Source organism: Myxocyprinus asiaticus, chromosome 4 (genome assembly GCF_019703515.2).
Source record: "Myxocyprinus asiaticus isolate MX2 ecotype Aquarium Trade chromosome 4, UBuf_Myxa_2, whole genome shotgun sequence".
Classification (NCBI taxonomy): Eukaryota; Metazoa; Chordata; class Actinopteri; order Cypriniformes; family Catostomidae; genus Myxocyprinus; species Myxocyprinus asiaticus.
In genome coordinates this window covers 7667830-7695757 of record NC_059347.1, presented here as the reverse complement: position 1 = coordinate 7695757, position 27928 = coordinate 7667830, and the positions used below count along the sequence as shown (strand labels likewise).

At 37.4% G+C, this 27928-nt stretch overlaps 1 protein-coding gene across 2 annotated transcripts in view; it reads right to left on the bottom strand.

Annotated features, from left to right (window-relative positions):
* LOC127437199 (uncharacterized) overlaps positions 1 to 23874 on the bottom strand; it is a 43745-nt gene extending 19871 nt beyond the window's left edge. Inside the window, exons 1-9 of one of the 2 annotated variants that reach the window (XM_051691987.1) lie at positions 23819 to 23874; positions 14819 to 15382; positions 13439 to 13556; positions 11555 to 11601; positions 11299 to 11415; positions 6914 to 7039; positions 6635 to 6802; positions 6410 to 6531; positions 2145 to 2496 (exon numbers count right to left, since the gene is read on the bottom strand). In XM_051691987.1, the coding sequence (XP_051547947.1) occupies positions 2145 to 2496; positions 6410 to 6531; positions 6635 to 6802; positions 6914 to 7039; positions 11299 to 11415; positions 11555 to 11601; positions 13439 to 13556; positions 14819 to 15328 (1560 nt within the window). In that variant the 5' untranslated portion in view covers positions 15329 to 15382; positions 23819 to 23874. Of the gene's footprint in view, positions 1 to 2144; positions 2497 to 6409; positions 6532 to 6634; positions 6803 to 6913; positions 7040 to 11298; positions 11416 to 11554; positions 11602 to 13438; positions 13557 to 14818; positions 15383 to 23803 lie in introns of both variants that reach the window. The other variant, XM_051691979.1, reaches the window with a different exon arrangement.
* Positions 23875 to 27928: the final 4054 nt, after the last annotated feature.

The following is a 27928-nucleotide window of genomic DNA, read 5'->3' as shown; positions in this document are numbered from 1 at the left end:
TCTTCGCAGTGTCATGCACAGCGAGCCACGTGATAAGATCCGCGGATTGACGGTCTTAGAAGTGGAGGCAACTGAGACTTGTCCTCTGCCACCCGGATTGAGGTGAGTAACCGCGCCACCACGAGGACCTAGTAAGTTGTGGGAATTGGGCATTCCAAAAATTGGTGAGAAAAGGGACCCCTTCAGGGGCTCAAAATTAATAGGACAAATTAATATAATCATAAATAAATTGATCATTCTTAATATTTGGTTGAAAATCCTTTACAGTGAATGATTGTCTGAAGTGTGGAACCCATGGACATCACCAAATTCTGGGTTCCCTCCCTAGTGATGCTTTGCCAGACCTTTACTGAAGCTGTATTAAGTTGCTGCTTATTTGTGGGTCTTTCTGCCTTAAGTTTTGTCTTTAGCAAGTGAAATGCATGTTCAATTGGATCGCGTTTAGGTGACTGACTCGGCCATTGAAGAATACTCCACTTATTTTCCTTGAAAAGCTCTTTTGCTTTCACAGATTTTGGGTCACTTCTCATCAGTACTGTGAGGTGTCGCCCTCTCAGTTTTGTAGCATTTGGCTGAATCTGAGCAGATGGTAAAGCCCTAAACACTTCAGAATTCATCCGGCTGCTTCTGTCAGCAGTCATATCATCAACAAACACTAGTGGCTCATTTCCATTGGTAGCTAAACATGCCCATGCCATAACACTGCCTCCACAAGGTTTCATAGGTGATGTGGTATGCTTCGATCATAAGCCGTTCATTCCCTTCTCCATACTCTTCTCTTCCCATGATTCTGGTACAGGTGAATCTTAGTTTCATCTGTCCAAAAAAAACCATTTCAGAACTTGGCAGACTTTTTTATATGCTTTCTGGCAGTCTAATAATTTGTCCTACCAATTCGTGAGGCTCACCAGTAGTTTGCACCTTGTGGTAAACCCTCTGTGTTTACTTTCATTAAGTCTTCTCTTTATTGTAGACAATGACAATGATATGCCTACGTCCTGGAGTGTTCTTGACTTGGCTTGATGTTGTGAAGTGATTTTTCTCCACCAAGGAATTTTTTTTTTTGATCCTCCACCACACTTGTCTTCCATGGTCGTCCAGGCCTTTAGGTGTTGCTGAGCTCACCAGAGTGTTCCTTCTTTTTAAGAATGTACCAAATTGTTGATTTGGCCACTATTAAGATTCTACTTTCTCTCTGATTAATTAATTTTGTTTTTTCAGCCTAATGATGGCCAGCTTTATTTGCATTGACCTCACAATGAGAGTTTACAGCAACAGCTTCCAAATCCAAAATCCAATCAAGTTTAGACCTCTTAACTGCTTAATTTTTAATGAAATAATATGGGAACAGCCCACACCTAGCCATGAAACAGCTTCTCAGTCGATCGTCCAATTGCTTTTGAGCCCCTGAAAAGGGGGGTCTGTGTATAAAATGTGCTGTAATTTCTAAACCGTACACCCAATTTGGATCCCTTCAAATTAAAGCTGAAAGTCTGCACTTCAATTATATCTTGATTGCTTCGTTTCAAATCCATTGTGGTGGCGTACAGAGCCAAAATTGAAACTTTTGTCACTGTCCAAATATTTATGGACCTAACTGTAAGTGTAGGAGAACCCTAGAAAAACACACGGTCGCCATGGATTACAATTGGTGTTTGCATTGTACAATATGTAAGATTGGATCAAATCAGATCAGGACAATGTCTTGTCATTTCTTCAATATGAGAAGAAGCTTATTGGGCATTTGACGAGACCAAAAGAGCCCAACTTGGTGACGAAATTTTTTTTCAAACACAACAGAAGATAATTTTACGTTTGCAAGACCATTATCTCAGTAGGAAATAGAGTATGTGCGGCTGTTAATACCCTTTTGCTGGCAGATACAGCTGTGAGTTATGACTCCCTCAGACTGACAAATGTTTACATAAATGAAACCTATAACTGACAATGGGAAGAACTATTGGCTAGGGAGACACAAGTGTGCGCAGGCTGATGAGTATCAGTCTTGTAGTAAACCCTTTGCTTTACATGAACAACATTTTGTACATGTTAGTAATGATATAACTGTTAAAAAGAACACCTTCCATAAAATTCTTTGTTTATAACAATTTGAGGTATTTTGTGTGGTAGGATGTAAAACTGACCTGTTCCTCTAAAGTCTCTTCTGAAATTCTCTCTCTATTCTCCTTCACAGTGGGCTCCTCCACTTCCATCCTTTTCTCATCTTCCTTCTTTTCTTCCTCTTCTTTATAAGTTGGAATGTCATTGGTCCTATTATCAAGCGATCCAGGTTTGTCCTCCATCTGAACATCTTCCTCATCAAGCATCTTCTGCTTTTCTCTTTCCATTGGCTCATCTTCTTTATCAACATGGACGGATGTGGTTTCCTGGCTGCAGCTGTCGCTTTTGTTCTTGTTGCTAGAGGATGACTCCTCTCTCTGTCTGCTGTTTTTGCTTAAGTCCGATTTTCTGGACAGAGGGTCAGGACTGTTCTCTCTGCAAAAAGGTTTTATTTAGCTTTTATCACATGTCTATCTTCAATAATTGATTCAGATTGGTCAATCACACAGTTGAATGGTCAAATTTTTTTAATGATGACTGCTAAACTGTATGTGACTGCTGTCAATGGCAACATACTGTTGGTACTTTCATGTCTCTTGTATAACTCCATGGTCTCTCTCTTTTCATACCAATGCAAGTTAGCTCACTCGCACTATCTTGCAAAGCAAAATGTCAGTTTGCTACCAAATGTAGAAAAAATTATCTTGGAGAATTTCAGTATTAGGTTTAATAAACTATATAGTGAGTATAAAACCTGATAGGTGGCCAACAAGTCCCCATTAAACATTGTAGGAGCAATGAATAGGTAAGAGACAAAAAGAGCTAGATGAGAGAGAACTTAAAGGAATATTCGGGGTTCAATACAAGTAAAGCTCAATCGACAGCATTTGTGGCATAATGTTGATTAACACAAAAATTTATTTTGATGCATCACTCCTTTTCTTGAGATGGTACAAAAGTTTTACTTTGTAGTTAAATATATTAACTAACTAGTCTATAGGAAAAGTAACTTAGATTGCAGATTAATAATAATAAATAATATAATTTTGCAATGTTTGTCTGGTTTCTAGTCCAATTGTTTTCTACACTGCTATAGACTATTTTCCTTAGGGAAAATTTTCATCCAATTAAGATAAAACAGGTATATCAATATGTCATGTCCATATATTTATTTTTCTGGCAATTCAGCATGTAATATTCTACAAGCTTCACATCGGGGTGCTGATCAACCTTCCAGGTTTATTTAGCTTATTTTGACTGGATGAGATTTCAGTTTCAGATGAGAAATTAATAAATGAAAAAGAAAATGATTAACTTTCAATTTTCCAAAACTGAAAAAGTCAACAAAGTCATTTGTCCTTTTCTCCATTGCTGCAAGTAAAAGAGAATTGCAGGAAAACAAAAACAGAAAAAGAAAAAAAAGAAAATTCTGTTATCATTTACTCACCCTCATTCAATCCCAGATGTGTATGCTTTCTTCTGCAGAACACAAATAAAGATTTTTAAAATAATATTTCAGCTCTGTTTGTCCATACAATGCAAGTGAATGGTGACCAGAACTCAGAAGTTCCAAAAATGACATTAAGGAGGCATAACAATCATCCATATGACTCCAGTGGTTAAATCAATATCTTCTGAAGTGATATTATAGGTGTGGGTGAGAAACAGATCTAAGTTTAAGTCCTTTTTTACTATCAACCTTTGACCAGCCCCAACCAGTAGGTGGCTGAATGTGAAAGTCACTTCCACACCAGGAGGAGGAGTGAAAGTGTAGATTTACAGTTAAAAAAAAGGACTTGCCAGTAAATATTGATCTGATCTCACTCACACCTATCAAATCACTAGAGAAGATATGGATTTAACCACTGGAGTCTTATGGATTACTTTTATACTGCCTATTGGGCCTTCAAAGTTCTGGTCACCATTCATTTGCATTGTATGGACCAACAGAGCTGAAATATTATTTTTAAAATCTTTATTTGTGTTCTGCAGAAGAAAGAAAGTCATACACATCTAGGATAGCATGAGGGTGAATAAATGATGAGAGAATTTTCATTTTTGGGTGAACACAAGTATACAGTGACATATAATCAGCATGGTTCCAAATGATAAGTGCTGCAACTAACGATTATTTAGATAATCGACTAATCCAATGATTATTAGAACGATTATTCAACTATTCGGGCGATTATTGTAACAATTAATCATTAATCATTTACTGAATTAAAGGACAAAAACTTTTTATTAAGTTTAATTCAGTAAAAAATTCACTGCAAAAAATCCTATTATCATCAAGTGCTTTTGTCTTGTTTTCCATTTAAAATTGTCTAAAAGATACATTTACTTTAGAAGCAACATATAAGATATTAAGAATTGCTTTCAGAGAATGTATCTTGAATATAAGTTTATTTTGTATATAAGTGTATTTTTCACATGTTTATACTTGTGCCAGTGCTTCAAAAGACAAAATATATTTATTTTCAAGATATATTTTCTGAAAGCTCTGCAATCTTAGGATTGTTTTAGGATTATTAGATCATTTAAAATATTTGAATTGTTTATATTATATTCAACATTCACACATAATTTTTTCTTCTGCAGTATAGCTCCTAAAGTAAATGTACATTGCTTTAAAGGAGTTTCAGATATTTATATTGGAAAACTAGACAAAACAAAAACAAATCAAAAACCTAATTATTTGAATTTTAATAAAGGCTGCATTAAAGATATAACGCCGGAGTGTTTCCTTTAAAGACGCTTGACACGCAAGTTTTGCTTAATAGGATGGCAACTCTGGCTCTGCTTCATTTCACAACAAGAGTGCTTCTTTTTACGTTAAAGATCAAATGAGTATTTCGGCAACGGAATTTTTTTCGAATTGTTTTATTGTCGAAGTTGTTGACAACGTCGACTAATCGTTTCAGCCCTACAAATGATAAAATGTTTTAATCATTAATATTATTATATTTACACTTAATTCTTTCTAATCACCCCTCAAACTGTGTACGCATGATAAAACCATAGTCAACTTGTCCAGCAGGTGAACTGCAAGTGTCTCAAATTTTTTCTTTCTCGTTGTGCAAATCAACGACAAACTCGTCAACGCTGCTGCAGCTTGCACAAAAATCAGTTTTCTTTTCTCACTAGAGAACTTGTTTGTTTGCCATTTTGCAAACTTGTCAAGTACTTCTTCTCATCCGTGATGGGTGGAAGGCAGACCAACTGACAGGTGCTTTGCACCATCAACCGTACCAAGTTAAAATTGCTTGTTGATTAGCAACACCTATTGTAAAGGTGTGAATGTGTTAACGGCGATCATTCGCATCGCTGTCTATGTGAAAGGGGAAATCGCCATTCCCCGGCGATTCGCCTGTCATGATCGTATCACCTTTGGCTTGCAAAGGCCTTTGCAGTTAAATTTATTTTGTATTGTGCTTACTGAATAGTTTCAGGGCTTGTCCTCAATCATTGCTACATGTGGATATTCTTATTATTCTTCCTCTAGCACTATGAACTGACCAGGTGAATGATATCTGGCAGACTGAAAGAGTTGGGTATGAATAGCCCTTGACCAAGCTTAGGCTCTCTAGGCCAAACTCTATGGCACCACCACCAGTTCAAAAATTCACTTTACTGTTGCATTTAACTTTTGAAAGGTTTGGTCTAAAAAAATAAAATCTTTCTTCTTCTGATTACTAACCTAAGGTGAGTGTAATGCACAGAAATTACTAAACATAATTTAGATTTTCATCTTTGTTGAAAAGTAACACCAATACAAAATTGCCATGTTGACCGCTGTGCTTGGCTGTGTTGACTCTCAGCTTGGTATGACTCTTTGGTGGCTGTCAGATCTGTGGCAATACAACCAGGCTATTCTCGGCCATCATGGCTTGCAAAACTAATCAGTCAACAGGAAAATTTATCGGACAAGGCAGATAATTTAAAAATACCAAATATCGATCAATTTATTGGCCTTGGCGATATATCAATCAACCACTAGTGTTGAGCTGTTGTGGGAAAAGTTTCATTGTAAGGTCTGTGAGAAGCGCTCTAAAATCTAATCACAACAATGACACATAGAGCATGGGGTAAAACTTCACAGCTAGAATACCTAAGATCCGCACAGCTGTCACTGCTGCAAGTGCTTTTATTTTAAATTTTATATTTATTTTATATTTATTTACCTTAACTGTTGATCAATTGAATTCAACCTTGGTGAATAAAATTATAAATCTAATTTTCCAAAAACTAAAATTTATTAGTGGTTTCAAACTTTTGAATGTTAGAGTATAAAGTCTAAGTATCTTTTTAGGGTTCTGGACATCAGGAGAGTAAATTAGTCTCTTACCTCAGGCTTGTGATGTTGGTCATGGAAACTTTGACACTTTTGCCCTGAATCCTTAGAGGGTTACTGTAGTAATACTTCACCATGATGTCTGCATCTCGCCAGTCAACCATTTCAATCAAGGCCTGGACAGACACACAAATCATCTTTTTATATTTTGGAAAAAGAACCTGAATAGAAAAAAATAAACATTTGTGTTTCCACATTGTGAGCGCAAGTTAACACTACCTTACTGTTTGTGAACTCTGACTGTTGGACCTCACCGAACATGCCTGCAAGCTCAAGGACCTCTGCCTCAACGCCCTCTCCAGCAGGCAAACGTGAAAAGCAAACTACCGAAGGCGTGCTTGAACGTTTTGCTCGTTTTTGCAAAGGCTCATTAAACATGGATGGTGACTGCCAATAAGAAATATTCCAAAAATGTTAAAATGATCCAGAAAATTAATGGTAAATCTGTAAATTAAATATTTGGCATTGTGAAATGTGATTTGTGGGGTTTCTACTCACAGGAATGCTCTCTGCTGATAGTGATAAATACAGGACGACCAGGTTTTCCTTGACGAAGGCTGGTTTCAACTTGTAGTGATTTACCATATTTTGAGCCTCTTTGTGAGAACTAAACTCCAAAAAACCCTGTTATTTAGCAAACAACATTAAAATAAGACTTAATACCAACAAAAAAACCTTCCTCATGTTGCTCCAAGTTAGTATGCTGTTCTGTCTTTGGTGGAACACAAAAGGAGAAAATACAACTAGGGATGCACAATATCATAAACACATCAGTTCCCTTTCAAGTTGGTCACTTCGACACTGACTCCTGTCCACTTGCTACACCAAGTGATGTGCAAGGTTCCAGAATACAAGGAAACTGTGCATTTGTCTGCAGCAGAGTAGCCCAACCACGCCTTTTTTCGGATACAGGACTTACTCCATTCATGCTCAAAGTTTATTTTGCTGACTTAGCAACGGGGCACAACCCTTTGACTGGTTTGTCAGTGGGCAAACACCCTCTGGTCAGTAAATTCTTGCGAGGAGCTAGATGGCTGTGGCCCTTAGCCCTGCCACCATCCCAGTTTCGAACTAAGCGCCGGTGCTAAATGTGCTTATGGGTTCCCCATTTGAGCTGTTTGACCGCATAAACTTAACCCTCCTGTTATGTTATGACCCTTTTAAGAGTTAAAAACAGTGAAAAAGTAGACTTAATCTTAAGTTTGGTCAAAATGCTTTTGGGTTATGCTCAACATTGACAAAATGAGTATGTAAAAAAAAAACAAAAAAAAAACATGTTATAATATTTGTTTATATTTATGGAATGTCAAACTTTTTGCCTACACCTATTATGTTCCGATCAAATCTGACCCAGGGTAAATAATGTTGGTTTTCAATGCAGCTGTGAAGCTTCTCGAGTGAAGGGGTCACAAGATCTCTCTCTCTCTGACTCTTATCAAAATCAGCAATAATTTCACCTAAAAAACATGTGAATAAAAATATGAAGGCGATCACTTTAGGAAACAATTTTTCAAGATCTTATACTTCCAGTAGTCCAGAAACTTTCACCAAGAGGCAGTATACATCTAATACATTGCATACAACAGTGTTTCAACAAAATATTTATCATGTTGATGATGTAGAGTTTTTAGAAAATCATTTATTAAATATGGTACACAAAGCTTAATGGGGTAATATTTGCAGAAATTACACAGATTAGGTGTTTGGCGGAATAAATTAGTAGATAATTTGTATTGTAATTTGTAGCTTTGGTGCTGATGGCTGTGACGGTCCCTTAACACACCCTCCAGTTTTAGCACTTTTTAGTACAATGTGAGGACTTTTCAGGCGGTCCCTTACCCACCATAGGCACAATCTCTAAAGAATATTAAGGTTAAATTAATGATCTTGAACGATTTTGCGGCGACGCCATCGGACCAGCCACACTGGACGCATAATTTCATCTTTAAATACAGGACAATCCCGTATTTTATGGAATGGGTGGCAACCCTACTTGGGACTGCTGCTCTGAAATGATGATGCCCAGAGATTGGATTGCGTTCAGACTAGCACGGTAATGCATGGAGCTAATGCATGCAATGCTATGTAAAGAGACCTTGTCCAAAAAGAACAATTTGCAGCATTGATGGATTATTGTAATAGGACAGCTAATAATTAATGTCAGTGAAATGTAGCCTCCTACGGTTGTTTACGTAAATCTGGAGATGTTAATAAGATTCGACAATAGAGGTCAAACATTGCAAATATACAGTTCTATCCTTCTAATTGGTCATTTGTACTCATGACAGAAAAGATCTCGCGACCCAGCAGACAATGATTCGCGACCCACCCAGTGGTTGAGAAATCCTGCTCTAGTGTGTGTGAATCAGTAGCACTGCATTATGGTAAATGATTCCCATAGCGTCAGCTACTGATTCAGTGTCGAAGTGACCAACTTGAAAAGGAAATCACTTTTATAACTGTAACCTTAGTTCCCTGAAAGGAGGGAACTCGATGAAGCATACGCTTCCCACACTACTTATTTCTAGCTGTAAATGGACCGAGAGATGGCTCCTCCTCCTTTCCTTTTTTTTCATTCAAACAGTATACTTTTTTAATATTGGATTTCAGAATGAATAATTATCCATCTGTCTGTACATATTACAATGGGGTATTACCTTAATATTACTGTTAGCTTCAAAATTACTGATGTTAGTTTTGAGTAACTAAAAAAATTAGACATAGTATTTATCTGTAACAGACGTAGAAGCTATATGGTGCTATAACAATGTAAGCTAAAGGCTCAAGGTAGCTGTAATCTATACAAAGTGCAAAATCCTAAACGGTCTAAATTAAAAAAAAAAAAAAAAAATTCTCTAAAAGCATAAAGCATCCACAACACTAAATAAGTAGCTTATATTTCACTATACTCATTATATGCCATTATTACATGAATTTAATTCAGGTAAGGACTGCACAATTAATCGAAAAAATAATCAATTACAGCTGTCGCAATTATATAACGGTGAAAAATCAGAGGCATTTAAAGTAGTCTAAAGTCATATCTCACTATCATTCAAAATGTGAATAACACTTTGATTTTCATCCAATAAAATAATAATGCAATTCAAGAACAGTTATCAGCTTGTTCTGGTGCACAGCCCACATAAAAAATATGGCATGCAGCTGCCCCAAACAAAATAACTATTTTAAAGTAAATTCCATTAATCGCAATTACAATAACAAACGAAATAATTGCCATTTATGATTTTTGTCGTAACTGTGCAGCCCTAGTTCAGGTTTTAACAAGTCTAAGTTTCATGTATGAAAGTTGATACATTAAAATTATTGCATTCTTGTTTTTAAAATTTTTTGAATCTCTTTGACTATGGTAGGAATATAAAATACAAATTACTATTATATTAATAACTGTATTACTTCTGTATAAAACTTTGTACTTTACAATTACCAGCAACTTTCACAAACACACTAAAAAGGGTGAGGCATATGACATGCATAACACTGCCAGAATCACTATCACCATTGTGGGGCAATTGTCACGGTGATCCTTGCAACCCTAGCTGTCCTCATCTGAATTTTTTTTTTTTTTTTTTAAATGATATATTATAAAATATAAAGACAATCACTACTCTTTCAGTAAGTTTCTTGTGCATTTCATTGGAATCCATTTTACAAACTGGAATTGTTATGTTAATTAAAATGTCTAAAAATACAAAGCACTGAAAAGCTACATTGTGAGGCTAATCATCTTGAAATGTTTATTTACTGTTACAGTTAAAATGTATGTACAGTTATACAATATTTAGCCTAGGTAGAAGCTAAATTGATATGAGAGTAATGGTGTGGCACGCTAGTATATCATTAAAATACACCTATTTTTACAACCCATGCAATGAAGTCATGTCAGAAAGCTAAAATCAAAAGTGATTTAAATGTCAAATGCCATATCACGTATAAAGAAATGGAGCCCAACCCTTACTTTCTTAAAAATAACAACAACAGCCTGTGGTTCACATTGTTCATATTTACCAAAGTTCTACGAAGCTAAGCAAGTAAGCATTCTAGCATGAAGAACCAGTGAAGCATATAAAAAAAGTTATGCGTGTACAGTACATTTTAACCAAATTGTTAAAATCTGATTGTCTCTGGCAATCTTTTTATACCTAGTAATTCACTAGATTGCAGGAAACAAAGACTAGGTCTGGTGTTGGCAAGTATGCATTTACAATAAATCTCTAAATTGCGACTTCCTCTTTCATTCAACCGTCATACACGTGTGAACGGTGAGATAACTTTATAGGTAGGTGCACATATGCAACATAACAGGCCAAATATTTGCTTATGCATTTATTTTCTTAAGTGCACTGCAACTGTAGGCTTGCAATACATTTTCTACTACTAAAAATAATGCTTTATATGTAATGTTCTTTAAAAAAAACAAAAAAACAGGGCTTAAAAAGTGCTTTAGGCATACAGGAAAAGGACATAGATAGAAAATGGAAAGTACTGGAAAAAAACAAAATGCAAATGAATCTTTTTGATTGTCTGAAGAATGACAGCATAGTTTTTAAGTAAACACCTTGTCCATTTCGTAAAGGTTATTTTTCATTAGGTTTTGTAATTATTTTAATATTATGTGACTAATAATATTAGCAATGCACCTTCATACATGATACTGTAATACCGTGAAAATCTCATACCTCTAGTCTGGGGTAAAGATTGAAGAAATGGTTATAATATTCCAGAAATCATGTTTAAATATGCTCAAATCACAATACCATAATCAAGTAATAGTGTGCAAAACAATGTTGCATGAATGTTGTCAAGAAATTACAAAAAGGTTATTTATTCTGTATAAATCTATAATGTCTAGAACCTCTTACCTTTCCAAGCAGCACTAGGTTTTTCACTATTGTGCCGAATGGCTTTCCAAGCTCTAAAAGTTCCTCCACGGTCACGGAGCCCCTAGGAAACTTGGCGACTACCACTCTCATATTGGACTGAGAGTAACACAGCCACATGACAAAAAGCAGAAACTTAGATTTAACTGCATACATATTAGAAATATACTGGGGGGGGGGGGGGGTGGAGGGTGGGAACAGCAGCACAGCAATTTATCTTAAAAGAAGCATGAGTTACCTTAGGAGTTTGTAGGAAGTCTGATGTGGTTGACATGGACTGTTCTCCTTAAAATAAAAATAAAAATGTGTTCCATTTATCATCAACTATGTGCTTTTTTGTTATGTACAACAGTAATTCCCAACCGGGGGTTTGTCAGCAAGTTCTCAGGGGTATGTGAAAAGAACTGGATTGTGCTGTTTTCTGTTTTGTTTTTTGTTTTTTGTTAAGTCATTGTATGTCTTAAAATAAAAATAATAAGTTTTAGGGCTGGGTAAAAATATAGATTTTTTGTTAATCTCAATCTCCATTTGAACAACCCCGATATCTATTTTTTTACTCTATGTGCAGTTTTCAATGCTTGTTGAGAGTAAACGTTTGGTTTGACTCATTCCATGTAATGCGTGTCCAAAGATGAGATCCACGCAATCCATTTGTCCTTGAATAATGTCTCTTTTAAAATCCTTTCTGTTCTTAACAGTCATTAGTTGATCAAAAACAACAAAAAAATAAACATTCTACATAGCAAAGATGCACTAAAGAAACCGTGTGCATCTTCTCTCATTAATATGCACTCGCAGGGCTGAACTGCCATTAGTAGTAAAGAGACAGTACCACCCTAGCTCTTGTTCTACATTTCAATGTAAATATTTGTATATAGTACAAATTATGCATGTAAACAATAAACGTAATAAAACGTATGTATGCAACTTAATATATGCAATTTCAAGACATCATATTTATTGATGCACTAAAAAAGTAAATCAAGGGACTATTTCTAGTTCTAATATTTTAGGTAAAATTAGTCATATTAAAAACCATTTCTGAACTGAATAAAACCAGTTCATGTAAATGTTACCATATGAAGAAAATTTTTTACGGTGCAGAATACATGGAATTTGTACATTTAAACAAATCTAAATGTGTAAAAATTATGAAAAACAAAAACAAAAAACAACTGAAGATAAAATGAAAGTTGAAATATGTATATTTAGAAGGTGCCCTGTAAAATTAACAGCACTAGCTGTATGAGAATTTCTTTCATACAGTATGTAACCAAAATGGACATAATAATTTAAATATACCAAAATTAATCAGCACTGAATCAGAATAAAAAAATCTTTATCAATACTCAGTCATAATGGGCATTAATAAAGGGATGTCAATAGATCAAACCCATATTGATTGATCAATCATAATCAATATTAATGATCCTGTTAATGATTTTCAGTCTTTGATACACATCTTTGGTTTTGTGTCAATTAAGGTGTACTTGAGCCTTACTGATGGTGCTGTGGGGGTACTTGCAGCAAAAACAGTTGGGAAACACTGATGTACAATAATATAGTACCTTATAAAATAGTTTAACTGAATCACAGATCCTTCATTGAAATTGCAAAACTCATTAATAAAACAGCATAGGCTTGAAAATCATAGGTTTCTTTCCTGTGTGTTTCCTTTAATATAAAAAAATTTTTTTTGCAGAAGTGACATCCTGTCCAATTATTTTAATAGCCATTAGACTTAAGTTTATGTCAAAGTGATCAATGCTTTTGGTCTATTTTTCTGCAAAAGAACAACTATCAATTTTAATTGTGAATATCTGCAAAAATGTGTCAACTTTTATGAGTACACTAGAAAAGAGAAGGCCTCAAAGATAACAATTAGATAAAAAAAGATTTTTTTTTTAGATAAAGACACAAAAATAAAAATAGTTCCAGTTTTGATTTCATGGATTCTTTAATTCTTGTTGATTATTACTAAGCAATAAAACTTAAATTGAATTATTTTTATGTAAGTTTGACTCATATTTAAAAAGACATTAATTATCTTTGTTAATACAAATTGTATTTGTAGATGCAATCAGCTATTCTTTTATACATGTGTGAAAAGAAAGTTTCGTACCTGTGACAGGGTCAGAGCTGTAGGGTCTTTTAGGGGGTAGAGAGGCCCGAGAACTTCGGTGAGAAGAGCGTAACTCATGTGATTGGTGGCGGGTACCTAAAATATGGTCTTTCCATGTCTAACAAGTAAAAACAAAAATACAAAAAAATAAAAAAACATTACAGGAAAGTGAGAAGACTGAACTATGATGAAGGTTCAAATGAACTGTCAAAAACTAAATGGCAAGATGATCACATGTTGGTCTAAATTTAGCTCTGGTCAATAACAAAATCAGAAAGGCTAAACAATACATTCAAAAGCCAGAATGGGCAGTATGAACCAAATGTTATATCGATGTATGAGTGACGACAGTAATGGTTTACATCACAATACAGATATTTTGCTAAAAATTTACTAAGAAATGCTTTATAACCATGAGGTAATGTCTATTTTGAATATTCCAGTGAATTAATTACTAATGAAAGTTTTTTTTCTTCTTTTTATTTAGAACTTGATGGACAAAAACCAAAAGATAGTCATTCATTTCTCATGAATAATAAGTAAAACTGAATACTCAACTAACATTATAAAACAGAGAGTTCAGACTCTAAATTCCAATTGGATAAGTCTCATTTGAAGCTGTAGTAAAGAAAGCCGATATATGGACGCCTGTGATCACACATCAGTTGAATTCTATATTAAAGTGCCCCTATTATGGTTTTTAAACGAGCCTAATTTTGTTTTAAAGGTCTCATACAATAGATTTACATGCATCCAAGGTCAAAAAACACTTTAATTTGCTCATAATTTAAATTGCAGCATTACCTTTTTCCCAGTGTCAAAAACGACTCGTTCGATGATCCGTTCTAAAGGATTCATTCTAAACTCCTCCTTTCAATGAGCCTACTCTGCTCTGATTGGTCAGATGTCCCAGTCTATTGTTATTGGTCTACCGCTTAGTGTAGTGTTTGAGGGTGGGTCAAAGCTGTTCACGAGCAGCCAATGAAAACCAGAGGCGGGTTTTTTGTTACCAAATTACATAGGAAGTAAGTCTGGAATTACTAACGACTCGTTTCAGGCGTTCAGAATAGGTTCTTTCTTTTGGGAGTCAATAACGCCATTTGTCATGCAATTTGATTTGTGAAACTTTGCAGACTTTTTTACAATTCACAAACAGCTATATAACACTACATGAAAGGTAATATTTGAAAAACCATAATAGGTGCACTTTAATGCAGCTAATTTTCATCCATTCTGGGTTTTATCTGTTGTTGCTTTATGCTGATTTTAGTTTGAAAGTTTTTGTTTTTAAGCTGATTTTAGTCTGATAGTTTTTAAGGATCTAAGAATATGCAATATAAATGCCCCAAAATGTTTCTTAAGCCAAACTTAGCTCACTACCTTCATAGAATTCACCACACACTTGCAGAGAGAGCATTCGTGTGGAAAAACTGTGGGGGTGTCGGCCAGCTCCACCTCTACAGCCATATCATCCCCACTTTCCCGTGATGACTTTCTGTACCTCGAGTCCCTTCTTCCTCCTGTGGACCACTCACCCTTCCGATGCCCCTCCCCTTTCGCATGATGCTCATGGTCATGGCTGCCAGAGCGCCGTTTTGACCTGGGCAACTGCGGGCTTCTGCACCTGTCAGCGGCTGATTTCTCGGGCGTATCTGGCTTGTCCTGTGCAGACTTAGACTTGTCTCTGTAGTCCGTATCTTGAGTGGCTGACATCTTGTGGGTGCGTTTCGCCTTGAGTTGCATAATGAGATAAGGGAGCTTCTCTACACTGATCTCACTCTCTGGAATCTTGGCAAGAGCATCCACATCCTCTGGTGCCAGGCCGAGTGTGGCAAACAGGCTCTGTGTGCTGACAGTTTCAGCCTCACTTGTGTCCTTACTTGTCTCCATAGCCAGCCGTTTACAGGTAGAAAAGGAAGTGATGTGATCGTCTTAGTTTTAACACTGTCAGGACACACAACAGACAAGAGAGACCCATATAAATTAATCATGGATCTAGTATATGTAGGAGTAACAGACACACCTGTACACAAACTCATTCATGTAAGAATGGCCAGACTGTTTCGAGGTGACAGAAAGGCTCCAGTAACTCAAATAACCCCTCTGTACAATTGTAGTGAGCAGAATAGCATCTCAGAATGCACATGTCAAACTCTGAGGCGGATGGGCTACTACAGCAGATGACCACATCAGATTCCACTTCTGTCAGCCAAGAACAGAAAGCTGAGGCTGCAGTGGGCCTACCATTGGTTTACCTCAGCAGAAATCCAGATTCATCAGCCCAGGCTATGTTTTCCAGTCTTAACAGTCCAGTTTTGGTGAATCTGTGCCCACTGCAGCCTCAGCTTTCTGTTCTTGGTTCTTCAAACATATCAGACATAAAAACAGCGGATACCGGTATTCCCGCTGGTTGGACGCTAGCTTGCAATTTTTTATAATTTCCTCAAATTTTCCACCCAAAAAAAAACCAAACGCAAACCAGAGGGAATCCCATCGCTTTTCTTCATGTTTGATAGCGGCAAAACAAATGCTTGAAAAGCCTGAAGCAGTCGCAACATGTCCAAATGCACAGCTGCCATTGTATCATCTCCATAGTAACAGTAAGTTCTCCGTCTCATCTCCTCCACGTTTTACGTTCACTATCAAAATCCTTATCTAAACTTTCGTGGGACCGGAGACAGCACACATAGGCTACATCACAGCTAGCGTTTAATCTTCACCCAGAGTGCTGCGAATGAGACACAAAACCTGCGTTTATACACAGAAACCCTAACATTCACTTAAAATCCCACAGTAAAATGTGATCAGAATTTGAAGTGCTTAATACAGTAGGCTATGTATCTGAAAATAGCAATACAAGTACACTTAAATGCTAAAAATAAATGTTCATAATTTTTTTGTTACTGATATAAAAAGGTCACATATATACATACAGTATATGCAACATATATTTCAAAATATGACAAAAATTGCCACTTTCATATATGCAACATATTTTTTCGAAACACTTGTGGAATACAAATTTGTACATAAATGCTCAAATATGTGAACTTCAATTGTATTTGTTTGTATATGGCCATATATCAGATTTCAATAATGTAATAATTGCAACAGGCCTTATGAATCCACATTTGTGTTTTTAGTTTACAGATTTATTGCATGTCTATATTAAACTTAGAGAAGTTTTCTTGCATTGTCTGAGGCACAACATTTTAATACAAAAATAATTAAGGGTCTTCCAATACCCACAGGTTTCACCTAAATGAATGATAGACTATTTTTGTGATACACACTGATATAGTGACTGATGTATGTCCTCACAAAATCATACACTCTCTCCTCAAAATCCCAACACCGCAACGAAAGAATGAATGGATGTACACAGCAACAACAGCTGTGTTGTACTTGACAACGGAAGTAGAGCCCATATTTTTCGCTAAGCATGACAGGATGTAGGAAAAAGGTGGAAACGTCGATACCAAAGCCCTTCTGATTGTGAAGTCTACAAGGTTAGCATAGATTAGCGTAACGCGGCCATTCCATTGATATTCTATGGCGGTACATTGGCGAGGAGACAAGAGGCCATTTTTTTTGTAATGGATGTCTATGGAGGAGATGCTTCACAACGCTGAATAAACTACTTTTGTGAGGAAACAGCTCATCATTTAATTAATTAACCACCTGTCCGCTAATCTTCAACAAGTTTTACACTCAAAAAATCCTTTTGATAAAATTGCCGTTTTATAAGAGAAGACACGGATGATTTTACGACAGGAAGGTGTCAGTTTACGGCACTCTCCATTCATTTGTATAGCATCAGCAATCTGTCGTGAAAATGCTAGTTGACCGTTACACTCTCTCAATGGCTGCGTTCCACTTCACTTTTAACATCCACTCGCTAACTCCCCTAAGCGCTTCCCCTCGGGGAATCCCCGCCGCCATTTTGGAAGTCCATTCCATTTCGTTCAGTGAGCGAGGGAAGTTTCTGTTGATAGACACTCAACCCCTCGATTTTGACAGAGGGAGCGAGTCTACTCTGATGTACACTTCAGGCAGCTCCATATCCCACAATGCAACTCGATTGTGACGTGACAGCATATCCCGTTTCATCAACCCCACCCCCACACAACTCTAATGTATGATGGAAGTGAAGTTAGGTCAATTAAGCAGTTTAGAAAAGTTATATTGAGATTTAACAGCATAATACTTGTAGCTACCTTAAACTGTTTATCATTATGTTAACATTTTTGTTTGTGTAGATCTTGATTAATTCTAACAATTCATTCTAATGAAAAAAAAATTAAACATACGAGATTTATACATTAGCCTCTGAAATCAATCTCCGAAAACATTGTTTTCTCAGGTGCAAATATCACTAAATAATTCCACAAACTGACATCAGCCTTCAACATGCTCCAAGTGATCAAGGGTTTAGGGTGTTCCAGTTAAACCCATTGCACGTCTTCCTCCAGTAGTGGATAATCGTGCAACGTAAGCAGTGACGTACATCCGAGTCCATGAGACGGAGTGAAGTTTGCGAGGGAAGGGGATACAAATTTGAAATGGAACGCAGCCAAAGGTAGAACTGTGAAGGTTGTTATCTCAGTACTATCCACCATATTCATGCTAGTACCATCTTTTATTTTTAATGGGAATGAAAACGAGGCTGTGAGGGATAGATTCACAGTCTCTTCAATGGGCTGTGCTGCAGTTTAAAGTGTTTTTGGATCGTTCCACGGACAAAACATTGAAAAAATATCTTTCTAAGAACAGTCAATAGACAAAAAACTCCAGACAACATGAGTTGTGGAAAATGAGATGTGATCATATAGCTTTTTACAGCTTTTAACAAGAGATGTTACGTCTATCCCTCATAGCCTCGTTGTCATTCCCATTAAATCAAAGATGGTGCTACCGTGCAAGGCCAGATTAACATCTGAGAGGCCGTGGGCCGACACAACATAGGGACCCCCTAAACAAATAAAAACAACAGAATACAGGTGACATCTACAATTCCTTTTCTTTGCATCTTTACATTCTTTGTCTTTCCATCGATTTCGAGTTCACTTGCACCATGAAAGGCAATATACAAATCAGTTGCAGTACACACAATACTCGCATCCTGGCTTTCTAGAAGTGCTTTTGCCTCGCCTTCCTTAATCTTAAAAAGAGGCTAATTTATTTTTTGAAGGAAACAGCTGAAAACAGCAAGTCAAAGATTTACTAAAATATTATAGATGAATGGCTGTGCAAGGTACCAGTGAGAAAACAGAACTGAAATCGTGAAGGTGATCCCAACCACTGTGCCACAGCACAGTAGTGTGCTGTGGAAAATGATCAAATTTCACAAAATAAATCAGGGCTCCAGACTGTGACTAAATATTTTCCCAAACAGTGCGATTAAACTTTGCAAGAGGTCGCACTGGTGCGACTACAAAGTTGGCCGACTCTGTGCGCTGTTGTTTTTTGTTGCGGATGAGTATTAAACGGCAAACATTCCAAACGCGAAAGGAAATGGCTTTAACCGGATCAGTCAGCGTGGCTCAAGGCTCAATGGACAGATCAGTGCAGAGACGTGCATTTAAACATGGGCTGGTCTCGAGCGCTCAACAGCGCTGCGAGAAGCATGGGTTGGGTCGCGGATTCAACATTGATTATTTGTTTAAAACCTCTATGAAATCCCATAACGTGTCGATGAATAAACTAAATCGTATTAAACGGCCCCAACATTCTAAACAGCATTGAAAAGAAATAAAGGAGAAATCTGCATTCTGCACCATGAACAGACAGAAATGGTAAGGCTTTCAGTCCACACACATCACAGATATAAAGGAATAAAAGGAATGCAATTTAATTTCTGGATGTGTTTTGTAGTTGCTGCTAATCGTGGTTTTACCTTTGGTTACTATTATCTTATTGCAAATACCACAGTTAAAACTATGGATACAATGGAACTTTCCTTCTGTGTAAAATCTTTTCTAATGCTCTCTGAGCATTCATTCAACATTAAAAAATGTTAGTCTGGAGCCCTGTAAATAAATAGGCTACATAATAAAAAACTGATTTGCTGTGGCACTGCAAGATTTAATTTGCATGAACAAACCTACAAATGAGAAAAGACGCAAATTTGTTGTTTTTTCATTACCCAATTAGTGCTCTTGTCAGCTGTGACCTCATTATACAGCGTACCTATGTTACTTGTTTGTTTTTTTTATAGCCGAATTTCAAACGAGTAAACACGCTACTAAGACAGACAGAAAACATGGACAAGTTCTTGAAAAGGAAAATTATCGACGATGGTTTTAGTGGGATAGTGGTGTGCAGTGGGATTTTTTTATTCGTAATAAAAAAATGTAAGTGTGCCGTGGCAGAAAAATGGTTGGGAAACACTGGATTAAGGAATAACCTAAAGAAACAAACAAAAAAAAAAACTATATCCAACGCTATTATCTAGGGATGCAACGATCCGATACCTGGATCGATATCGGCTCCGATACTGAAGCTTTTAGACGGATCAGATATCGGTCCGACGAACCCGATCCAAATCCGGTATTGTGTGTGTAGAGCCGAGGAGGGCGGGGCCGGGCTGAAATGAAGAACGCCCGGTCCCCAATCAGCCTGATGGGGCGCGCGAGAGATAAAGGCGGCCGGGGACGACAGTTCGAGAGAGAGAGAATGACAGGCAGCTGTACTGTGTGTTTATAGTTGTGTGTTTTTGTTTAAGTTGTTTATTAAATTATTATTTAAATTTTCAAGCCGGTTCTCGCCTCCTCCTTTCCACTGAACCCCCTTACACTCGTGCCGAAACCCGGGAAGGAGGAGGGATTCCCGTCGCAGAGTCCACGACACTGCCGTCCACCCAGGGGAGCGCCGCTGCCATCCGATGGGGGACGGAGTAGCCCGACCACCCGGACACGTGGAACGGCCGCTGTCCGCGAGGCGAGTGGGGACAGGACTCCCCGACCGCCTGGAGCAAGGGAGCCGCTGCCGGGGGCGGAGGAGTGCCCTGCCGTCCCCCAGGAACGCGGAGGGGTCGAGAGAAGACCGCCGTCCACGGGGGGAGGAGGGAAGCGACTCCCCGACCGCCTGGAGTGGTAGGGCCGCTGCCAGGGGCGGAGGAGTGTCCCCACGGGATGCCGAGAACATGGAGGGGTGTTCTGTCCGCTGGGGGTCGGAGGTCTGACTCCGGTCCGCCCGGGGAGGAGCGGCTGCTGTCCGCCTGAGAGGGTGGAGTAGTGATCGAGGACCACGCGACGGCGCATCAGAGAACCGGTGAATTTCTTTTTCTCTCTCTCTGTTGCTCCGTGTTGGCCTTTCCCTCGCCATTTTGTTTTGTTGTTTTTCCCCTCCTGTCTCCTCCCAGGTCGAGGAAGGCGGGGATGACCCGCCAGCAGTCGGAGCGCAAGGCACACACCCCCCCCCCCGGGGGCTCCCCGGCCTGAGGCAACGCCGGGAGGAGTGTAGAGCCGAGGAGGGCGGGGCCGGGCTGGAATGATGCACGCCCGGTCCCCAATCAGTCTGATGGGGCGCACGAGGGATTAAGGCGGCCGGGGATGACAGTTCGAGAGAGAGAGAATGACAGGCAGCTGTACTGTGTGTTTATAGTTGTGTGTTTTTGTTTAAGTTGTTTATTAAATTATTTAAATTGTCAAGCCGGTTCTCGCCGCCTCCTTTCCACTGAACCCCCTTACAGTGTGTTAACCCTGTTCGTTACTGTCAAGCTCCAAAAATGACATAAAAGAACCATAACACCACCATTAAAGCAGTTCATATGTCTTGTGCATTTTATTCAAAGCCTCTTGAAGACGTGCGATTGCTCTGTGAATCACAAAAGGCTGTGTTTAATAAGTAAATATAAAGTATGTAAAGCACCAGCGCGTTAGTGACTGTAGACTCACGCACAGGCTGGTGATGCACTCGTGGCTATTTTTAGCCTTCACAGCGGTGCGCAATATTTGAGTGCTACTCAAGAACAGCATCTCAGATGTAGATGCTTAATAGTTCGGTTCACTTATAATATACATTTAGAATGGCACCGGAGGTGCATTTTACCAGAATTTGAATAAGAAGCGAATTAAACTACTGTGAACTTGCCTACAAACAGACACATACAGGACTTCCTGGAAAGTTTAGAATGTCAAAGCGTGAGGGTTTAAAAAGTGCACGATTTAATTATATTACTGTTGTATTTAAAATGAAAAGTCAATAATAATAATATTAACAACAATTTTATTTATTTAAATATATTTAAGTACATATTTACTATTATTATTATTGTCATCATAAGTATTTGTTTACAATATATAGTTGAATGGGTTCCAAAAAATAACTGTGTGAATGAAACGTGGACTGATGTCTTACAACTAAATAGAACAAAAAATAGAAGTCCAGATACAAGTTGAAACATTTTTGGGAGAAAAAAAAAGAAAATAAAAAGGCAAAAATAAAACGCTGGTTTCTTTTCTACTGAAGACATGAAGACTGGAATTACTGTTAATTTTGCTGCTACATTATCCAGTATACTAGTTTATAATAAACTGTTTCTTAATAAGATATACATTTATATTGAAATAATGTGTAGTTAGAGGTTTGTGTTTCTTTACATATTAAAGAGTACACCCAATTAGTTCCACACAATATTGTAAAGATATTCTAAACTGATTATGCAAAAAAAACAACAACACGGGTATCGGCCGATACTGAGATTTCAGATATCGGAATTGGAAGAGAAAAAGTGGTATCGGTGCATCCCTACTATTATCTATAATTTATGCAAAGACCATTTTCCCTCCTGAAATGTGTTTCTGAACAACAAAATACATTTTTGAACACAAGGGAAAACATTTACCAAAATCGCAATCCCTAGCGTTTTTGTTCAAATTGCACAGATACCTAGCTTACTCTCATTTTTACATGCACGTCGTCCTTAATCCTGTTCTCCTCTGTACCTGTGTCGTCACCCCTATGCCCTCCTATCACACACTGATCTCGCACTGACATTGCCAGCTGTACCTGTCACCCCAACAGTTTTTTTCTAAGTAAAAACAAATTAGCAAGGCAAAGACAGCTTGCTTGTCTAACTAAAGGAAGCTTAAATATGATAGACAAATACTTATCCACCTCCTGAGTCAATGGGGCTGGAGTCAACATTTACAATATTTTCCCTTTTATATATATATATATATATATATATAATTTGAGATGTTTGGCAGTGCTGCCAACACTATAGCCTCTCTTGCTTCTCTATCTTTCTTTACTTTTCTTGGCTCCACTACAGCACTGCCGAAACTCCATTATTACATTCGTACCCAAACGAACTTCAAAACAATATGAACTATGGCTAATGTGAAAAATTAGCACGGTGCTAAATACTGGCCTCTGATTGGTCCATACTATTTCTGGGAAACGAAAGCCAATAAGAAGCTATTTATTTATAAAATGTTCATAAAATGCCATCCATTGGCTAAGAGAAAGCGGACGCGTCTCAGACTGAATCTCTGCAAGCGGGATTCAGCTATTTCAGAATTAATTATTTCCTCTTGTCAGCCAGAGGCCCTTAGACACCAGAGGCCCTTGGGCATTGGCCCAATCGGCCCGGTTGTTGATCCTGCCCTGCTACCGTGAATAAGGTCTATAAGCGGAAAAGGTCAAGTTAATTGTAAATTGACAGATACGGTCTGCAACAGTCGGGAATCTATCTTTTCCAGCCAACTTTACGTTTATCTGATTTCCCATAAACATTGGGCAATATTTTAGATGATATAAAAATTCACTTCTAAAACAGGTTTGTTTGTTTGCGTTTTCATATTAAACTGCAAATAAAGTCCTCTTCAAATGAATATATAATGGCAAACATACAAAATTAGCACCCAGTCTGTCAATTCATTACATCATGAACTGTTTCCACACAAAAGCGATTTATGCAGCGGTCTGAGGCTTCTTCTCCTTTCACTTGCATTCAAACAGATCTCCTTGTTGACCGTTTCAAGATGGCGCCGCGGTTTGCGAATCCAAACCAGCCGAACGAGGCATCTACGTATGTATGTCTATGAAAGTCAACCTCCTGACTACAGTTAGCTAACCTTAACTACGATGTTTGTCAAAATTATCTGCACAAAAGTTATAGCAGCATTTTTATATTCTTTATATAACATAATCATATTGTTGTGAACGGGGCACGCGCAGCTCTTTGGGGTGTAAACACGCGCATGAAATGTGTCGCACACCGATTAATAACTACAGGGAACTTCGCTATATGGCTTGTTTAACTTACGCACTGTTGATAATTTCACCACTTTACATGTCTAACACATAAATTGAGCAAGGACATTCTTCACTAACGCTTAAACAACGCCAAAAACATACCGTTTTAATAATTACCCAAATTTCCGTCGCTGAATCGGACGCTCGGATTTCTTCTTCTGAAATGTGCTGGTAGAGCGCAATAAACTCCAATGGTGCAAACACTGCCATCTACTGCTCTGAAGCACAAGGAGAGACGGGCCTGCCCTGTTTCGATCAAAATCCGTATGGAGGACTAGGAGTGACACAAAAAATTTAAGGGCGAAATCAATCATCAGTTTATTAATTCAAACATGCCAATGTAAATAAATAAATCACTTTTAAAATGGTCAAATTAATTGACATATTTAGAACTGTTTGTTTCATTCATGTTTTAAAATGTAGTTAAATACAACAATAAAATAACTTAAATCATTTCAAAATGGACCGATTTTAAATTGCATTTCGAAAAAGCATTCGCCACTTGCTTTGCTAAATCCATTTGCTATTTGCATTTCACTGATTCTTGAGATAAGAGACAAAACATGTTTAAAATCGTATTTTTTTATTATTTATTTAAAAAAATTTAAATAATTTGAAATGGACATTTTTGTAGACAAATGTATCAGTTAACGTACAATGTACGGGAACAGATTTTTAAAAAATGCTTGAAAATGGACATTTATTCACTTCATAACTTACATCTTACTGTAATTTATGTAAACTCTGTCAGACACACTAAAAAGCATGTTATTTTAATTTGATCCATCCAACAAAAGTGTAAAGTTTTAATTATCTAATAATTGTGTTCAGTAAAAAATTTAAGTGGTAAAATACATTCTATAATATTTTTTCTGTTTTCACACCAGTGGCATAGCCAAGGGTGGGCCGGGGTGAGCTTGGGCCCACCCAGAATATTAAAGATAATTTTTTGACATCAAATATATATTTATAAAATTGTTTTAAAAAATGTGTAAATTCTGAATCTGAAAGTGTGAAGGAACTGTTTGAATGTGACACTTTTCTGTTGTTAAGGAAAATTTGGTAAAAAAAAAAAAAAAAAAACATCTGGCAAAAATTTAGCCCATCCATTAGCCCACACAAAAGTAATTTCCTGGCTACGCCCTTGTTTTGTATTTATACCTTTATTTAGGTATTTTTACACCATTAATTTTCATATAAAGTAAGAACATTTTATGTAACCTTCACTTGTCAAGTTCATTCATGGAGAAAATATGAAAATGTGTCATGCTTTGGGGGCATGACGCATTTTCTTCCATCTGCTGAAAAAACATACAAATGACATGAAATTACAACCATAACCAGTAGATTGCTGCAGAGATCCCACAGTTTAAAAGGTAAACAGTCTCTGACTCAGTCTTTGTTCCGTATGTGTGTGTGTGGGGGCGGGATTGGGTGGTTTACCAGGAAAAGTTTTTAGGTTACAAACTGGTGATTACAAGAATATTATGCTATAAATGTGGTTTATGAGGACATTTCTAGTGTCCCCAAAATTCAAATACCTTAAAAAAAACATACTAAACAATGTTTTTTTTTTTTGAAAATGTAAAAATGCAGAATGTTTTTTGTGAGGTTTAGGGGTAGGGTTAGGGGGTAGAATCTATAATTCGTACATTATAAAAATCATTATGTCTATGGAGAGTCCTCATAAGTATAGCCGCACCAACTTGTATGTTTGTGTTCTGCATTGTGGATGTGTCATAGTAGCACCCCTTCTTTTTTATTTATGAATTATTAATACATTTAAGAAGAAACATTACACAGGGAGTGAATGCAAAGATGACCAGATAAGCAAAAAAATTATTACTCAGGAATTTTACCATAGCACCACAAAGAGTATACTCTCCTACTGCTCCACAGTGTGGTATGCCAGCTGCACTGCTGCCGACCGGAGAGAACTACAGTGTGTAGTGAAAGCAGCTCAACGGGTTATCGGATCTAAGCTCCCGAATCTGGGTGAGGTCTACATCAGTTGGCAGCAAAGGAAAGCTAGAAGCATTGCCAGCGATGTTCAGTTGAAGTCAGAAGTTTACAAACACCTTAGCCAAATACATTTAAACTCAGTTTTTCACAAGTCCTGGCATTTAATTGTAGAAACATTGCCTGTCTTATGTCACTATTTTAAGAATGTGAAATGTCAGGATAATAGTAGAGAGAATGATTTATTTCAGCTTTTATTTCTTTCATCACATTCCCAGTGGGTAAGAAGTTTACATACACTTTGTTAGTATTTGGAAGCATTGCCTTTAAATTATTTAACTTGGGTCAAACATTTTGGGTAGCCTTCCACAAGCTTCTCACAAAATGTTGCTGGAATAAGTTGCCCATTCCTCCAAACAGAACTGGTGTAACTGAGTCAGGTTTGTAGGCCTCCTTGCTCGCACACGCTGTTTCAGTTCTGCCCACAAATTTTCTATCGGACTGAGGTCAGGGCTTTGTGATAGCCACTCCAATACCTTGACTTTGTTGTCCTAAAGCCATTTTGCCACAACTTTGGTGGTATGCTTGGGGTCATTGTCCATTTGGAAGACCCATTTGTGACCGAGCTTTAACTTCCTGGCTGATGTCTTGAGATGTTGCTTCAATATATGCACATCATTTTCCTTCCTCATGATGCCATCTATTTTGTGAAGTGCACCAGTCCATCCTGCAGCAAAGCACCCCCACGACATGATGCTGCCACTCCCATACTTCACGGTTGGGATGGTGTTCTTCAGCTTGCAAGTCTCACCCTTTTTCCTTCAAACATAACGATGGTCATTATGGCCAAACAGTTAAAAAAAAATTCATCAGACCAGAGGACATTTCTCCAAAACGTAAGATCTTTGTCACCATGTGCACTTGCAAACTGTAGTCTGGCTTTTTATGGCTGTTTTGGAGCAGTGGCTTCTTCCTTGCTTGCTGAGCAGCCTTTCGGGTTATGTCAATATAGGACTCGTTTTATTGTAGATATAGATACTTGTCTACCTGTTTCCTCCAGTATCTTCACAAGGTCCTTTGCTGTTGTTCTGGGATTTATTTTCACTTTTTGCACCAAACTACGCTCATCTCTAGGAGACAGAATGTGTCTCCTTCCTGAGTGGTATGATGGCTGCGTGGACCCATGGTGTTTATACTAGCGTACTATTGTTTATACAGATGAACGTGGTACCTTCAGGCATTTGGAAATTGCTCCCAAGGATGATCCAGACTTGTGGAGTTCCACAATTTTTTTTTTTTCTGAGGTCTTGGCTGATTTCTTTTGATTTTCCCATGATATCAAGCAAAGAGGCACTAAGTTTGAAGGTAGGCCTTAAAATACATCCACAGGTACACCTCCAGTTGACTCCAATTAGCCTATCAGAAGCTAATTGGCTAATTGCCTAAAGGCTTGACATCATTTTCTGGAATTTTCCAAGCTGCTTAAAGGCACAGTTAACTTAGTGTATGTAAAGTTCTGACCCACTAGAATTGTAATATAGTCAATTAAAAGTGAAACAACCTGTCTGTAAAAAATTGTTGGAAAAATCACTCAAAGTAGATTTGCCAAAACTAGAATGCTAATATGAAATCTATGGAGTGGTTCAAAAATGTTCAAAAAGTTTTAATGACTTCAACCTAAGTGTATGTAAACTTCTGACTTCAACTGTAACTCACCCTGGACACTCCCTGTTCAACTCTCTGCCATCCAGCAGGCGATACAGGACAATACAGTCCCGTACAAACAGACCGAGGAACAGCTTCTTTCCAAGAGCTGTAGTCTCCACTACCCCTATACAGGATCATTGTGTCTAGACTGTTGGAGCACTTTCCTCACTGGAAATCACACAAACGCTGCTACCAGTATTCATTTAGTGCACCTTATTTATTGACTTGAGTTAATTATTTATTTACTTATGCACTTACAACAGTCTCTTATCTTTACTTTTATCCTGACTTTTATCCTAACTTTTATCTTGTTTATATATCAGTGGATATAAATGATTAATTTTTGTTTCTTTTATTGTGTTTTATAAGCTGCTGTCTGGACTGAGCCATACAGAATTTCATTGTAATTTTGTTACAATGACAATAAAGAAATCTGAATCTGAATAAACCTCACACAAAGGCAAATACACACAACAATAATAATGATAAGAATAATAACAGTAACAAAAATACAAATAAAATAAATATAAATAAAAAAATAAAATATAAACTGATAAATAG